Consider the following 15,273-nt stretch of genomic DNA (forward strand, 5'->3'; position numbering starts at 1 on the left):
ATTAAATATGATTCTTATTAAAGTTAATAAGTGATTCAGCCTAGAAAAGTGAGTGATTTTCTCTTTCTCTTTTGTTGTTTGCTTGATATTTATGACGCGGTCTGCGGCTGCAGGTTTACGCAGCTGTTGCTTTAAGATCTGACGCAGAGATTAAATTTTTTGACGCATCAGTATTTCTCCGGAAAACTGTTCAGGTTTACTTAGAACAAAACCGACTTCATTTACATGAATATACTCCAAGACGAGCATGTGTGTAGCATAACAGAAGTGAAAGAGAACTCTGCATTTGCACACTGACTGAGAGGCGCGTTCTGTGAGCGCGCTTTCAGTGTGTGTGCACATAAACCCGTCGGCTTTCAAGTAGCCTTCTGGACAAGACTTAAAACACATGCAAATGCTGAATATCACTTTCGTGATAACGGAGACATTTCCGTCAACTTTCTCTGGACTCGGATGGACTCAAAGACACTGGTTAATAAAATGGTATTAAATACATAAAAGGATATTTGTTTCATTTAACATATTTAATTATTACAGGATTGCGTCATATTCTGGGTTTGCATTTCACTGTTTTTATTCACTTTGAGGAATACTGAATCTGCTTTTAGTGAGTGAGATGAATTAATGCCTGTTTACATTTAGTCTAGTATACAGTAACATCATGTTTACTCCAAATTTCCCGACAGGAAACTTGCGTTACTTTACTAGTTACTTGAAAAAAGTAATATTATTACGTAACTCGCGTTACTTGTAATGCGTTACCCACAACACTGGTCTTAATACACCAGTTGCACCAGTTGCACGCACACCCGGTTTTAAGACTAGTCTGGACGTAAAATGCGCTTTAAGTCGTGCGTAGAATTTATACCCGTTGCACCATCTCAGCGTAGTGCAAAGTCTGAGACTAAATCTTATGCCTAGTCGAAGATAGGCGTAAAGTGAAAAGTCACGATTTGCTCGAACATGATTCGTTTTTAATTACTTATTTCAGACGTCAACTGTAACGTTTATGGTCTTTAAGGATAATGTGGTCTATAAACAATTATTATGGGGGAAGGGTCAAGCAACACATGCAAGCAACGGGCAAACTTTGCGCAAGAGTTATAAAAGTGAAAATAAAAAAGAGACTACGGCTAACACTGCATTAACGGCACAAATTCTCAGAGACAACGAGAGACGAATCTACTTTACCATTCTGATTACCTTCTTAAATTATTCCCTTGATATTTCTATTCGACATCTTGCTTGGACAGTATAAATGCTTGAAAATACTTAACGTCTTTAATTCCTCTCATCATTTGCAGCGTTCTTGCCATCCAATAATCGCAGTAAGTTTTGTGCTTACTTTTTAATCAGAAATAAAGTATCAGCTTTCAAATTCTGTCAGTTCTATCACAAAATACAATTTCTAAATGTGGTTTTTCAGCCACAGAAAGACGTCAGTAGGCTAAAATGCACAACTGTCACGTAAATTCACATTTACCTCAGGAAAGACATTCATTGTACATAAACTCCATAGCTAGAAAAAAATACTCTAGAGAGAAGCATTGTATTACATTGATAACATTTTACTTAACCTGTCGCCTCTATTTTTAGTGTTAGTATGAAGAAATATGTCATCCCTGGTGGAAAAAACAGCATATGCTGGTAGGTTTGTTTCGATGCTGGTTTAATTTGGTCCTTTGCTGGTTTATGCTGGTCATGTTGCTGGTCAAGGACCAGCATAAACCAGCAAAGGACCAGATTAAACCAGCATCAAAACCTAACCAGCATCCCAGCATCAAAACATACCTTTTCACCAGTGATGGAAATGTGCAGGGAGATCTCAGATACAAAAACGCGGACATGTTAGGAAATATTTAGTTAAAGAAATTATTTCGCGGTGGCTTCACTTGTTATGATGTCTTGAGCAATTCAGTTTTTTATTAGTAGTTGTAGCCATTGCAGCGTGGATGTCGTCTCAGCTGTTACTGCGGGAGAATGTGTTTGCGTGAACGCGCATTGTGCCTGATCTTAGTTTTAGCTGGTGGAACAGGTGTATTTATTTATCGTAAAGTTGGACGTTGCAAAGCCCAGTGTAGGGCTTACACCCAGCCCCTAAGCAGCAGGAAAAAACACCATGACATCATGTCCCCTCCCCACTGAAAGTGAAGCGCTCCAGTAACCCGGTTCCTCTCCTAGCTGTCAACAGGATTATTCACGACGGTAGTAGGTAAGTGTTTAAGAAAACTTTTTAAACTTGCTTTTCGTGTAAATCGATGTTTCTGAACAACGAAAACAGGACGGTGTTTTCTTTCATTTTCCTTCGGATGTAGTACAAGGCTGCGCTTTTGCGTTTTGCAAATTTTTCCGATATCCCTCTCTTTTATGTTTTACGTGTTTCCAACTTTGAATCATTTGTTATTTTTCCTTTCGTCAGATGTAAACATACTGGTCCTGATACACTTCCTGTTTCTTTTTTTTTTTTACTTTACACAAACATCACAAAAAAAAAAAAATACAACCAACATAACATTTGACTGGATGAAAATGTTACATTAGCACCTTTAAGATGTATTTGTATATGTGAAATAAAAAAAAAAAAAAAAAAAAAAAAAAAAAAAAAAAAAAAAAAAGGGAGTGCTTCCGGACCAGTGTTGTTTACATCTAGCGAAATGGTCTATTAAGAACACTAGTATTTTCACCAGCTAAAAATGGTTTTAAGTCTAGGCCTAAGTTTTAAGTTATTTCTATCTTTCGCTGTAGTGTGACCCCAACTAGCACACATACGTCTACAAGATGTCTGTTAAAGATCTGTCTGGCAGGCGTCTTTAATAAACATCTTAAAGACATCTAATATACATCTATTTGACATCTGATGGGAAACATCCAATACACGCATTGCAGATGAGCAAAATCCAGAAGAACTGTGGCAATGTCTCCAAAAGCTGCTTTAAATGCAAAAGATGGTGATTTAATTTAGTTAATAAGAGTTAATTGCTAAAGAAAATCTATTTATGACATTATTTTTGACAGCATTCCATATTTCACAGCATTTTTACACATGTGCCTAAAACTTTAAACAGTGCTGTAGCTTTCCAGGTAGGTTTCTTGAAGCATCTTGGAGATGTTGCCACAGTTCTTCTGGATTTAGTCTGTCTCAGTTTGTTTTGTTTCTTCATGTCCAATTACTCGGTTACCATAATAATTGTTAGCGACAGCCCTACTCAGAGCGATTATTAATCTGATTTTACAGTGACTAAAGGTCGTTTCTAGAGTGTCTCTGAAACATTTAACATGAACAAACCTCCAAACAAGTGATTCACAACAGGTTAATTTTTTTTTTTTTTAAACGGCTCACATTTTCTCCGTTTAATGGTTAATTTTTGGCATAAGCAAGTAGATTTAAACATAATAGAGCGCCATCAAAACTACATTTTGGACAGAGCTGCCATTATTTTGTGAGATTACGAGAACAGGAACCGTAGAGGAAATGCCTTCCTCCCATCATTTCCCTCTTCAGTCCCAAGAAGAGAACATGTCTTACAACTAAATCTCAGACTCTGTTTACACACATCATTAGCTGTTGTTCAGGGCAGTCAGTACCTTCCGTACCAACATTACAGAGGCCAATATATGTCAACTGGAGCACCACCTTCATATCAGGAAGCTGGTAAGATCTGCAAACGAAACGACCACAACTAAGATGATGAACCATCAAAATAATTTCCGTCTTTGGTTTTCTAGTAGGTATCCTGTTCCCATGGTGTTGAGAATACAAGTTTTGTTGTTGTTCATTAATATTGAGTATTTATGCTTGAATTTGTTTCTTTCTCTCTATTTTAAAGGAGAAGTCCACTCCAGAACAAAAATTGACAGATAATGTACTCACCCCTTGTCATCCAAGATGTTCATGTCTTTCTTTCTTCAGTCAGAAAACATTTCAGGACTTTTTTCCATATAGTGGACTTCTATTGTGCCCAGAGTTTGAACTTCTAAAATGCATTTTAAATGCGGCTTCAAATGATCCCAAATGTGGTTGTAAACGATCCCAGCCAAGTGAAACGATCGGTTGTTTTCAGAAAAATAATACAATTCATATACTTCTTAATGTCAAACATTCATCTTGTCTCACTCTGCCATGAACTGTTTTTTTTTCGGTTCATGATAGTTAGAGTATGTCAAAAAACTCCCATCTCATGTTCTCCCTCAACTTCAAAATCGTCCTATTTCGCTGTTTTAACTTTTTTGTTAAAGGTGTTTGATCTTCTTTGCATGTTCACTTTGCAAAGACTGGGTCGGTACTTCTGCAGCAATGTAGGATGATTTTGAAATGATTTTTGAAGTTGAGGGAGAAAATACGATTGGAGTTTTTCGACATACACTACCTGTCTTGAGCCAGAATACACAGAGTTCAGGGAGAGCAAGACAAGACGGGCATTTGAGATTAAAATGTATTTCAAATTTTTTTTTTTTTATGAAAATTCTGATGAAAAAACTGATCGTTTTGCTAGATAAGACCCTTCTTCCTTGGTTGAGATCATTTACAACTTCATTTGTGATTGTTTGAAGCCGCATTTAAACTGCATTTTGGAAGTTCAAAATCAGGGCACCATAGCAGTCCATTATATGGAGAAAAATCATAATTTCTTTACAGCTGAAGAAAGACATGAACATCTTGGATGACAAGGGGGTGAGTACATTATCTGTAAATTTTTGTTCTGAAAGTGGACTTCTCCTTTAACCAAAGATGTATCCATTGTCCATTTATTTTGTTAAATTGTGAATATGTCTGTTGTTTCATTTCATGCCAGTCAAACTAAGCAAGAGTGGAATTGTCTATCAGAGTTCAGAGTTGAAGAAGAAATTGTTTTGCATCTGATTTACAGAACCCTGATAGCACACATACATCACAGAAGCGTCTATTTGACGTCTGCTTTTACATCTGGAAGGCGTATTTTTTTAGTGTTTGCTCATCTGCACTTCGTCTATTGGACGTTTCTTATCAGATGTCAAATAGACATCTATTAATGTCTTTAAGATGTTTGTAACTTAGAATGTATGTAAAACTGACATCTTGTCAGTGTCAATAGCCTAGTGGGCAAGTGCGCCGACATACAGTGCTGTTACACTACGGGCGTCCCGAGTTTGAGTCCGGGCTCAAGGACCTTTCCCAATCCCGCCCCCTCTCTCTCCCACTTCACTTTCTATCTGCTCTCCACTGTCCATTCATAATAAAAGGGAAAAACACCCAAAAAAACAAAAACTGACATCTTACACACATCTGTCAGATGTTTGTACACAGCAGATGCTTTCAGATCAAGTGATCTTTAACAGACATCTTGCATCTTTTAACTACATCTGTGCTAACTGGGAAGTGGGTTTTGTCTCAGACACATTCTGTCTGTTGGTATTTATAGAATTGTGTATTTAAAATCAATAGCACATGTACATCTCAGAGACATCTATTTGATGTCTGCATTTACATCTGCAAAACGTATTTATTAAAGTGTTTCCTCATCTGCAATTCGTCTATAGGACATTTCCTATCAGATGTCAAATAGACATCTATTAGATGTCTTTAAGATATTTATGATTTAGAATGTATGTAAATCTGACATCTTACAGATGTCTGTCAGATGTTTGTACACAGCAGATGCTTTCCAGATCAAGTGATCTTTAATGACATTTTGCAGAAGTATGTGTGCTATCTGGGTATTGTTCACGTGTTATACTGGTGGTTTTTGGTTTTGTTGAGTTTCTTGCATAGGAGGGGCACTACAGCCACTTGTTAAGAAATACTTATCATCAGGAAATACGCCATAAGCACGAAACGAGCTACTGAAGTGGATGAGCTGTGCTACGTCTACAACAATACGGATCTTCTGCTCTTTCCTAAAGTTCTACTTACAGTGACAGTAGGTAAGTGTCTAATTGTTTGTTTAATCAAACACTGTAAGAAAAATCTGTAGAAAACGGAAAAGGTGCTGGTAATTTTCTGCCAGGACATTATCTGTTAATTTACAGACATTTTACTCTAGAACACAATTGCAATGTAATTCAAAATACATTTAAAACACTTGAAAAAAAAAAAACTAAAGTAAAGATAGTTTGCGGTATGATATTCAGATTTTGGTTATAAATAGGGCTCTAAAGTTTTGGAAAAAGTTTGAAGTGAGATTATATCTGTTAAGGGAGGAGCCACTCAAATATTTGCAGCAGCTAGAAGTTCAACAATTTATTGTTCATAATTGACCAGCACAAAAAAAAAAAAAAAAAAAAAAAAAAAAAAAAAAAGATGCAGTGCTCAATGTACATACTGTACACATACAGAGTAACTAGTTACATGTAATGGAATTATGTAATTTAATTTAAAAAAATTAAACTAATCTGTTTCACACTGTTTCACTGAGAAACAATGAATAGATAAATTACAGTTACTTATGAAAATGTTTGCAATTACCAAGGGGGTTACATCTGAATATTTTCACATATACATAATTTTAATTCAAGTGATGAAGGATTTTGTAAATCTGACAGTAATTAGTGTTGAGTACTACTGTAAGGTTAACCCTGCCTGCTTTAAAAGTTTCAAAAGGATTAACAATTGAAAACATTCGTTAAAAATTTAGAAAGGTAATCAAATGTAATGTTACATTACTTTTAAAGCAATTGGAATACTTGCAGTACTTATAACATTTTAAATAAGGTAACTTAATCTGTAACCTATTACATTTCCAAAATAACCTTCCTAACAATGTTGATACGTTTGTTGTTTTGAAATAAATAAAACCATTTATTTTATTTGGATACATTTTTCTGTCTTTTTATCAGGTTTACCAATTATCTAGTCCTTTCCTTAGGGTCAGGTGGCCAAACATATTAAAGCTGTTGGAGAGCTAATAATTAGCATGATTTTGGCTATATTCCTAAAACATCAGCTCTCACTATCTTTGATCACAGGCAAGTGATTCGTCTAGGAATCATAAAATGGCTTGCCTCGTCCCGTGTGTGCGCGTCTATGTTGCCTAGTGACAAACGTGATTGTAGCGGGATAACGTAATTTACCCGAAAACAACAAATTCTAATTTCTTGCCTGGACTCTCAAGACAGCTATTAACTCGGCAGAGATCTTCTCTCTGCAAGCCTGCGCCTCGTCCATTACCAGTATATCGGGACAAGTTATCCCTTACTTCTCAGCGTGAGAACTACAAGTTGAAAGGGTGTGAACTGGTCGAAATCATTTTTTGAAGTCATCTTCTCCAGCTTGATCTGTGATTTTTTTTCCCCAACAGCGAATCCCTTAGTAAGTCCGCTATAATGAGAAAGATTGGCGTTCATCATGTTTAGCATCTGTTAGTGCTGAGATGCAAAATCATTGTGTTAGGTCGAGCTCGATTTGTGAAAACTTTCACAATCGCGTTTTATCACGTGTCAGTGTTTCTCTTTGCTCCCTTTTTCTTGTATGATAGTGTCATATGGTGCTGTTGGAACAGTTTCCAAGTTATCATCTCAATCATTTTATACACGTCTTTAACAGACTATTACGATTTGTGTAATCTTTCAGAGAGTTTTGGTTGCTGTAACCTTCCTTGAGTCCTTAACTTCAATATTCTGATTTGCAAAAGGTTTCACAGTATGGCTTTTGTCAGTTAACCCTTTCCTGACTTCTCTGATTCATTTACATCACTATTCTGATTTGTGAAAACGTTCACAATTCAGTTTGGGTCAGCTGGATGATTTGTTCATCAATCCGACTCATAAGTGTCAGAATAAAGACTTTTAGTACTGCTCAGAGTAGGCTAAATGTAAACAGGTATATTCTTTGTAAGAACCAATAGCAACCAGCTGTAACTCTAGTTGTAATTCTGACCATTTTTCTTTAATTATCAAAAAGATACATTAACAATGCAATAAATTCTAAAAATGTTCTTCTGATAGCAACACTTTCAGAAGTACATATCGGCCCAAAGCTTAACTTGTTATTTAAAAGACTGAATCAGCTGAATCAACACATTTCTAATGTTTCTTATGTTTTTTTTCATCATTTCTGTCCAGAAACAAAACCTTAAAATATTGAATTTTCCCCATCCAATGGAAGGCCCATCCATTGTGCCCATGGTTGTGCCCCCGATAGTGTTTTTCGCAGTGTTTGTTTCTGTGTCCATCATCTGGTTCTGCCTGCTGAAAAAACATATGAGACACACGCAGCGTAAGTGCCAATATATGTGTACAAAGAGCTGCATGTGGGTTTGGTACATACTTAATGCTTTCAAATCATCTTTTGTAGAAGCTGTGCAGTCAAGAACTACAGTCATGACTACACATCACCCACAGTACTCACATCACCAACCTATGGCTACTTATCTACAGCCAGCTTATGGAGGGCAACCCATTCTGCCTGGACCATGTCAACAAATGTATGCACCGGGATCACCACCCACATATCAGGAGGCTGGTAAGATCTGCAAACATCTACCTGAAAGCATTACAGTAGAGGGGCTACTAATTTATCTGCCTATTTTAACAGTTTCAGGATGAATAAAGTCTGGCGCATTTTACAAGACCAAATGTTGTTGAACTTTTATTATTTTAAGTCTAGAAAACAAAAAATTCAGGTTGCAACAAATTTGCCATACTGAATTTTTGAGAGCAGGATCGTGGCGACAGTGGGCGAAGAGAATGATTTCGCAATGGTGCGATTAACGCAGATAACTGAAAACAAGAAACTTTTGAAAAATCAAAGAGAAAAATGATCAATCCTATTTTTAATTACCAAACAACTAAAGTTTTATTTGCTGGTTTTCATTTTACAGCAGGACAGTTTCCTGGTCCTTACAGCCAGGTTGCATATGATGGTGGTCAGAACATGTACCCTCTACAACCACTGGTTCAACCAGCACTTCCCACAAACTACACCTCACCTCAACCCCCGTACAACCCTGGTTATGTGGAATGATCAAAGACCAGTTAACCACCCAAAAAATGGCCAGTTATCGATGCAGGATCATGGAGAATTGTTCGTTTCCACACTGCTTTGCGTTTGTGATTTGTGCATCTACTACAGACTCTGATAACACTGAGCATAATAGTATTACTGTCGTTCGTGTATGTTTGTCATTTCTAAGTTTATACTTTGCTTTGTAAACTTGTTTTTTTAATTTAATCCAGCCATGAGCCAGTGTTTCTCTTCATTTTTACCTCTGTTCAAAAGATGATGTATCATCTCTATGTGTCAAAACAATCCTTTGTATAATTTTATTGTAGTTTTTGAAAAGTAGTTTTCTATTAAACAAATCAACCAGTCGTTGAGCTGACTTCTGGCTTTCCAAACTTACATATTGGGAAAATGAGTATCTTGGACTGGACAGATTCAGGTTTCCTTGATGTCCAGAAATCCCAAATTTTTAGTCAAACTGCTACCAAAGATAATGGCCTCCAGATTTACTCAAACATGCAGGATATGTCTGTTGTTAAGAAATGGACCAATTCCCAATCTGGATGGGATTCTAGACATATGCTTTTCAAAGTTCACCAGGATTTTGAGAGAAGAACAATAGACAAAATGATCCAAAATTTGTACCGTCACTGTCATGTTTTAAGACTGTAAACTTGTGTTTGTTTGTGATTCATTTCATACAAATGATTGCTGCAAGAGTTGAACAAGAAACTTTTTTTGGTTAAAGTTTACTTGTTCTTCACAATTGTCTTGAAGATTGTTTTTGTTGCTAGGGAATAGGCCAGTGAGTTTTCTGTTTCTTTGGACATGTATCTGTGTATTATCTGATGTCTGTCAGATTTAGACATTGATATAAATATTTGGAATTACACTGGTGGTCTTGGTTTCGTTTTGAGAAGCGTTTTACTTGGAAAAGTCTAGTCTTCACACTTCTAGTGAGCAGCGCCCATTTAAGGTAAATAGTAGCGCTATGGCTTCCAATATCCCTGTTCTTCTCCTGTTCGCGGGAATATATACTTGCTTTAAACACTTGAATGTTTCTTTCTATCTATTTTAACCAAAGATCCCCCCCAATAGGGTCTGGCTGCAGACATGCACCTGCACTCTCAGACGCCTGCACTTCCGCAAGTGACGTCATTTGCAGTCTATTTTATTTTTTACTTTATTTTAGATATTTATTATTTTTTACATTTTACAATAGTAGCCAGGTGGTGAAGACAAGAAAAAAGAAACTAAATTACAATGTCACTCGCAATCACCACTTGTACTCTCAGCTACCTGCGACGTCACTTGCAATCCACACAAATCGTGTGTGTTGCCAGATAAGACCCTTCTTCCTTTGTTTACAACCGCATTTGAGATCATTTGAAGCCGCATTTAAACTGCATTTTGGAAGTTCAAAATTGGGGCACCATATCAGTCCATTGTATGTAGAAAAATGCTGAAATGTTTTCCTCAAAAAACATGAAGAAAGAAAGACATGAACATCTTGGATGACAAGGGGGTGAGTAAAGTATTTGTCTGGAAGTAGAGTTCTCCTTTAACAATGCAATAAATTCTAAAAATGTTAATTTGATAGCAACACTTTTAGGTGTATAAATCGCTCCAGTGCTTAGCTTGTTATTTAAAATTATTCACTGAATCAGGTGAATCGACACTCCATTTCTAATTTTTCTAATGCTTATTTTCCCTAATCTGTCCAGAAACAAAACCTTAAAAAAATTAAAGTCATTCTCCCCATCCAATGGAAAACCTATTCATTGTGCCCATGGTTGTACCCATGATAGTGTTTATCATAGTGGCTGTTTCTGTGTCCATCATCTGTATCTGCCAGAGGAAAAGATTAATGAGACATGCACAGCGTAAGTGTCAATATGTGTACAAAGAGCTGCATGTGGGTTTGGTACATACTTAATGCTTTCAAATCATCTTTTGTAGAAGATGTGCAGTCAATAACTACAGTCATGACTACACATCACCCACAGTACTCACATCACCAGCCTGTGGCTACTAATCTACAGCCAGCTTATGGAGGGCAACCCATTCTGACTGGACCATGTATGCACCGGGATCACCACCCACATATCAGGAGGCTGGTAAGATCTGCAAACGTCTACCTGAAAGTGTTACAAAAAATATTGTGGGGGCTGCTTATTTTAACGGTTTTGTGAAGAATGAAGTCTAGTGCATTTTACCAAATGTTGTTGAACCTTTATTGTTTTACATCTGTAACAAAACGTTCAGGTTGCAACAATTTTGCCTTACTTGTAATTATTAAGACCAATCTCCGACAAGCAAGACAGCAACTAGGAGTCAAAAATGCCTAAATTATTTCTTTTTCCATTTTGTGGGAAAACAGCTGCAGAACTATTTGTTCACAAGCCAAGAATAATCTCTTGCGTAACTCTGTGTGACTTTTTGAGAGCAGGATTGTGACGACAGTGGGCGAGGAGAACGATTTCACAATGGCACGATTGACTCTGACAACTAAAAACAAGAAATTTATCTATCTAAATCCTGTCTTTAATTACCAAACAACCAAAGTTTTTTGGTTTTTGTTTTCCAGCAGGACAGTTTCCTGGTCCCTACAGCCAGGCTGCATATGACAGTGGTCAGATCATGTACCCTCTACAACCACCGGTTCAACCAGTGATTCCCACAAACTACACCTCACCTCAACCCGCTTACAACCCAGCCTATGTGGAGTCACCAAAGACCAGTTAACCACCCAAAAAATGTCCAGTTATCAATGCTGGGTTGTGAAGAATTGTTTGTTTACACACTGCTTTGCCTTTGTGAATTGTGCATCTACTACAGACTCTTAAAAGACTGTTTTGAGCGTACATGTACGTTGTTCATGTACGTTTGCCATTTCTAAGTGTATACTTTGCTTTGTAAACTTGTTTTTCTTTTTTTTTAATCCAGTCATGAGTCAGTGTTTCTCTTAATTTTTACCTGATTTAAACCTTATTTTTGTTTAATGGTCAAAAGTTGGTGTATCATCTCTATGTGTCAAAACAATCCTTCGTACAATTTTATTATAGTTATTGAACATTATTCTAGCAAACAAATCAATCAGTCTTTGTGCTGACTTCAGACTTTCCAGACTTACATACTGGGAAAATGAGTACATGAGATAAAATGAGATTCAGGCTTCCTTGATGTCCATAAATCCCAAATATTTAGTCATGCTGCTACCAAAGATAATGGCAGCTTGATAGATTTACTCAAACAGTGCAGGATATGTCTGTTGTTAACAAATGTAACCCTGGACCACAAAACCAGTCCTAAGTTGCTGGGGTATATTATGTTCCATGAAGATATTTTGTAAATTTCCTACTGTAAATATATCAAAACTTAATTTTTGATTAGTAATATGCATTGCAAAGAACTTAATTTGGAAAACTTTAAAGGCGATTTTCTCAATATTTTGATTTTTTTGCACCCTCAGATTCCATATACTGAAATAGTTGCATCTCGACCAAATATTGTTCTATCCAAACAAACCATACATCAATGGAAAGCTTATTTATTCAGCTTTCAGATAATGTATAAAGCTCAATTTAGAAAAATAGACACTTATGACTGGTTTTGTGGTCCAGGGTCACAAATGGACCAACTACCAATCAAAAGTTCACCAGCATTTTGTTCATGAGAACAATCATTGCTGATTTGGTAAACTTGTTCTTTACAATTTTCTTGAAGACTGTTTTTGTTGCTAAGGAATAGGCCAGTTAGTTTTCTGTTTGTTTGTACATGTATTTGTGTATTATCCGATGTCCAAACAAGATTGTCGGATCTATACATTAAAATAAATTTTTGGTATTACACTCGTGCGTGTTTCATTTTGAGAAGCGTTTTACTTGGAAAGGTCTAGTCAGCAGCGGGAAAAAGCACCATCCGTCGCCACGCCCATTTTCACGACTATAGTCTTAAAGTGTCTTAAGAAAACGTTTCTGGACTTGCTTTTCAAGTAAATCGATGTTTCTGAACTACGAATACAGGACGGATGCTTGTTTTAGGATATTTTAAGACTTAAGATATTATGCTCGATACACTCTAAAAAAACGCTGGGTTGTTTTTTCAACCCAAATGCTGGGTTGAGACCGCTGGGTAAGAAAGTTGGGTTAATTTAACCCAATTTTGGGTTAAAACTGGTGTTAATGTATAACCCAGCGGTGCTGGGTTAGGAACGCGGACTCGAGAGAGAGCAGGCACGTCATGTCCACCGTACGTCAAAAAGTGCGAGAAGCGGCCATTTTCTCAGCGTCTGCAGATGGAAGCGAGTGAAGGACGATTTTCGGTAAGTAAAGATTAAAAAAAATGTAAAATCATCATTCATTATGTGTGTCCGGGAGTATTTTGAGACTTTTATTGTAAAATACGCTGACGCCGTTTTCGCCTCAGAAATAGTCGTAACGGCCTCTTCTACTGAACGGAAGAGATAGCTTTAATACAACGTCTGTGAGTTTCATATGTCATATTTAAACAAGATTTAGGTGTTAATATAGGATTGTTAACAGATTTACATTTTAATTCGTAAACTTTTTTTCCCGCGATTAAACTGAAAGTAGTTTCCTAAAGAAAACGGCGTCGTGTAATGAAGACTAGCTTAATTATTTTAAGGCTCATTAAGTTTTAATTGTTAAAAGTAATGTTTTGCATGTAATATTTCAGACTTGTTGAGCTTCGAGTCTTCATTTTGTCCGCGCCGGGAGTTAACGGCAGGGAAGACCGCGTGTGAGAGGAGGCGATCGGCTCGGCTTCTTCAGAAGAGACGGAAAGACAAGTAGAGGTCATAATTCCATATAATATCACCTTTTTTGACTATTAGTAAAAGGATGGTTTTTTTTTTAGAGATTGAAAGCCAGAGACATAGGAGAGCTTCATTCTTTCAGGATTAATGCGAGTGATTTTTAGAAAATACATGTTTCTGTTGTCTTCTGCCTGTTTACTTCACATTTTGATACAACAGTATGATGACTTGTTCACATTTTATTTAAACCATTGATGTGCGTTTTTTGCAGAACTCAACTTTGAGGCTAACACCACAGGCACCTACTTGTGTGAGGAGGCGATTTTTCTGAGCTTTAGAAAAGAGGGAAAGGCGATTTAAGGCAAGTAAAGGTAATAATTTAATGTTATCTTTAATTTAATTTATTTATTTATTTGTCTAAGAGTAAAAATATGTTTTATGTAGATGTTCAAAGCCAGAATCAGGATAGATTCATTCTTTTTTGATTGATACAAGCTTTTTGTAGAAAATACATGTTTCCATTGTCTTCTGCCTGTTTACTTAATATTTTGATGCAAAAATAGTATGATTACTTGTTCACATTTTAATTAAATAATTGATGTGCGTATTTTTCATTGCAGAACTCAAATCAGCTCTGGAGTTAACGGCACGGAAGGCCGCGTGTGAGAGAGGAGGCGATCTCCTCAGCTTCTTCAGAAGAGAGGGAAAGACAGTATAAGGCAAGTAAAGGTCATAATGTCATAATTCCATATTATTTATTTTTTTGACTAGTAAAAGAATGTTTACTTTTTTGTAGATGTTGAAAGCCGGAGACATAGGAGAGCTTCATTATTTCAGGATTGATGTGAGTTATTTTTGAAAATACATGTTTCTGTTGTCTCCTGTTTGTTTGCTTCACATTTTGAACAGTATGATGACTTGTTCACATTTTAATTAAACCGCTGATGTCTGTGTTTTTAATTGCAGAACCTAAACCAACTTTGGAGTTAACAACACAGAATCCTGCTTGTGTGAGGAGGTGATATTCTCAGCTCGTTCATAAGAGAGGGAAAGGTGGTTTAAGGCAAGTAAAGGTCATAATTTTTTTTTGTTTGTTTGTTTGACTAAGTGTAAAATAATGTTTTATGTAGAGGTTAAAAGGCCAGAGACATTGGTGGGAATTATGTTTTAGAAAATAAATGTTACCAATGTCTGCTATTGTAGTTTTCTAGAGCACTGTGGTAGACAAAGACAATAAACAACCACACAATATGGCTGAAATTATAAAACCGTCTAGTTACCCATCCTTACAGAATTGGATGCACCTCTGTTTGAAAATGGTTACATTTGAACTAAATGTTTTCTTTTTAAATGTTTTTCTCTTTTAGGCCACTGATGAAGAGGTGGTGACTGGGATGAATGCTGGACAAAGAGGAGAAATGATCTTTCCCCCAAACTGATGCAACAGTGGTTTTAAAGGAGGAGGCCACCCTGGATAATGTCAAAGATGTTGCACGCCTTTGCTGAGCTGATGGGACTTCATGACTACATCAGTTATCTTAAAGAGATAATGAAAATTGGCAGTGATGCATTTTCTGTA

At 36.5% G+C, this 15,273-nt stretch overlaps 1 protein-coding gene and 1 long non-coding RNA gene across 3 annotated transcripts; both read left to right on the forward strand.

Annotated features, from left to right (window-relative positions):
* Positions 1 to 1,825: 1,825 nt before the first annotated feature.
* Positions 1,826 to 12,070, forward strand: LOC127153909 (protein shisa-5-like). 2 transcript variants are annotated; one of them, XM_051095198.1, is made up of 5 exons: positions 1,826 to 2,212; positions 5,738 to 5,901; positions 8,038 to 8,191; positions 8,270 to 8,437; positions 11,505 to 12,070. In XM_051095198.1, exons 3-5 carry the CDS (start codon positions 8,074 to 8,076, stop codon positions 11,660 to 11,662), a joined length of 444 nt encoding a protein of 147 aa, XP_050951155.1. In that variant the 5' UTR covers positions 1,826 to 2,212; positions 5,738 to 5,901; positions 8,038 to 8,073; the 3' UTR covers positions 11,663 to 12,070. The 2 variants fall into 2 exon arrangements, 1 of the variants encoding a protein (XP_050951155.1); XR_007825371.1 differs by lacking the exon at positions 11,505 to 12,070 and adding an exon at positions 8,796 to 9,817 and having other exon boundaries at positions 1,875 to 2,212.
* Positions 12,071 to 13,095: 1,025 nt separating this feature from the next.
* LOC127153910 (uncharacterized) lies at positions 13,096 to 14,049 on the forward strand. The gene is made up of 3 exons (XR_007825372.1): positions 13,096 to 13,241; positions 13,616 to 13,733; positions 13,966 to 14,049. It is a non-coding gene; the product is annotated as an uncharacterized LOC127153910 (long non-coding RNA).
* The last annotated feature ends 1,224 nt before the right edge of the window (positions 14,050 to 15,273 follow it).

This window comes from Labeo rohita, chromosome 22, assembly GCF_022985175.1.
Source record: "Labeo rohita strain BAU-BD-2019 chromosome 22, IGBB_LRoh.1.0, whole genome shotgun sequence".
Taxonomy (NCBI): domain Eukaryota; kingdom Metazoa; phylum Chordata; class Actinopteri; order Cypriniformes; family Cyprinidae; genus Labeo; species Labeo rohita.

Bases quoted from the DNA above. Each gene is read 5' to 3' on its own strand.
- LOC127153909 (XM_051095198.1), top strand. From the start codon at position 8,074: ATGGAAGGCCCATCCATTGTGCCCATGGTTGTGCCCCCGATAGTGTTT. The intron at 8,192-8,269 runs GTAAGTGCCAAT...CATCTTTTGTAG, and splicing joins ACATATGAGACACACGCAGC to AAGCTGTGCAGTCAAGAACT. The intron at 8,438-11,504 runs GTAAGATCTGCA...TTTGTTTTCCAG, and splicing joins ACCCACATATCAGGAGGCTG to CAGGACAGTTTCCTGGTCCC.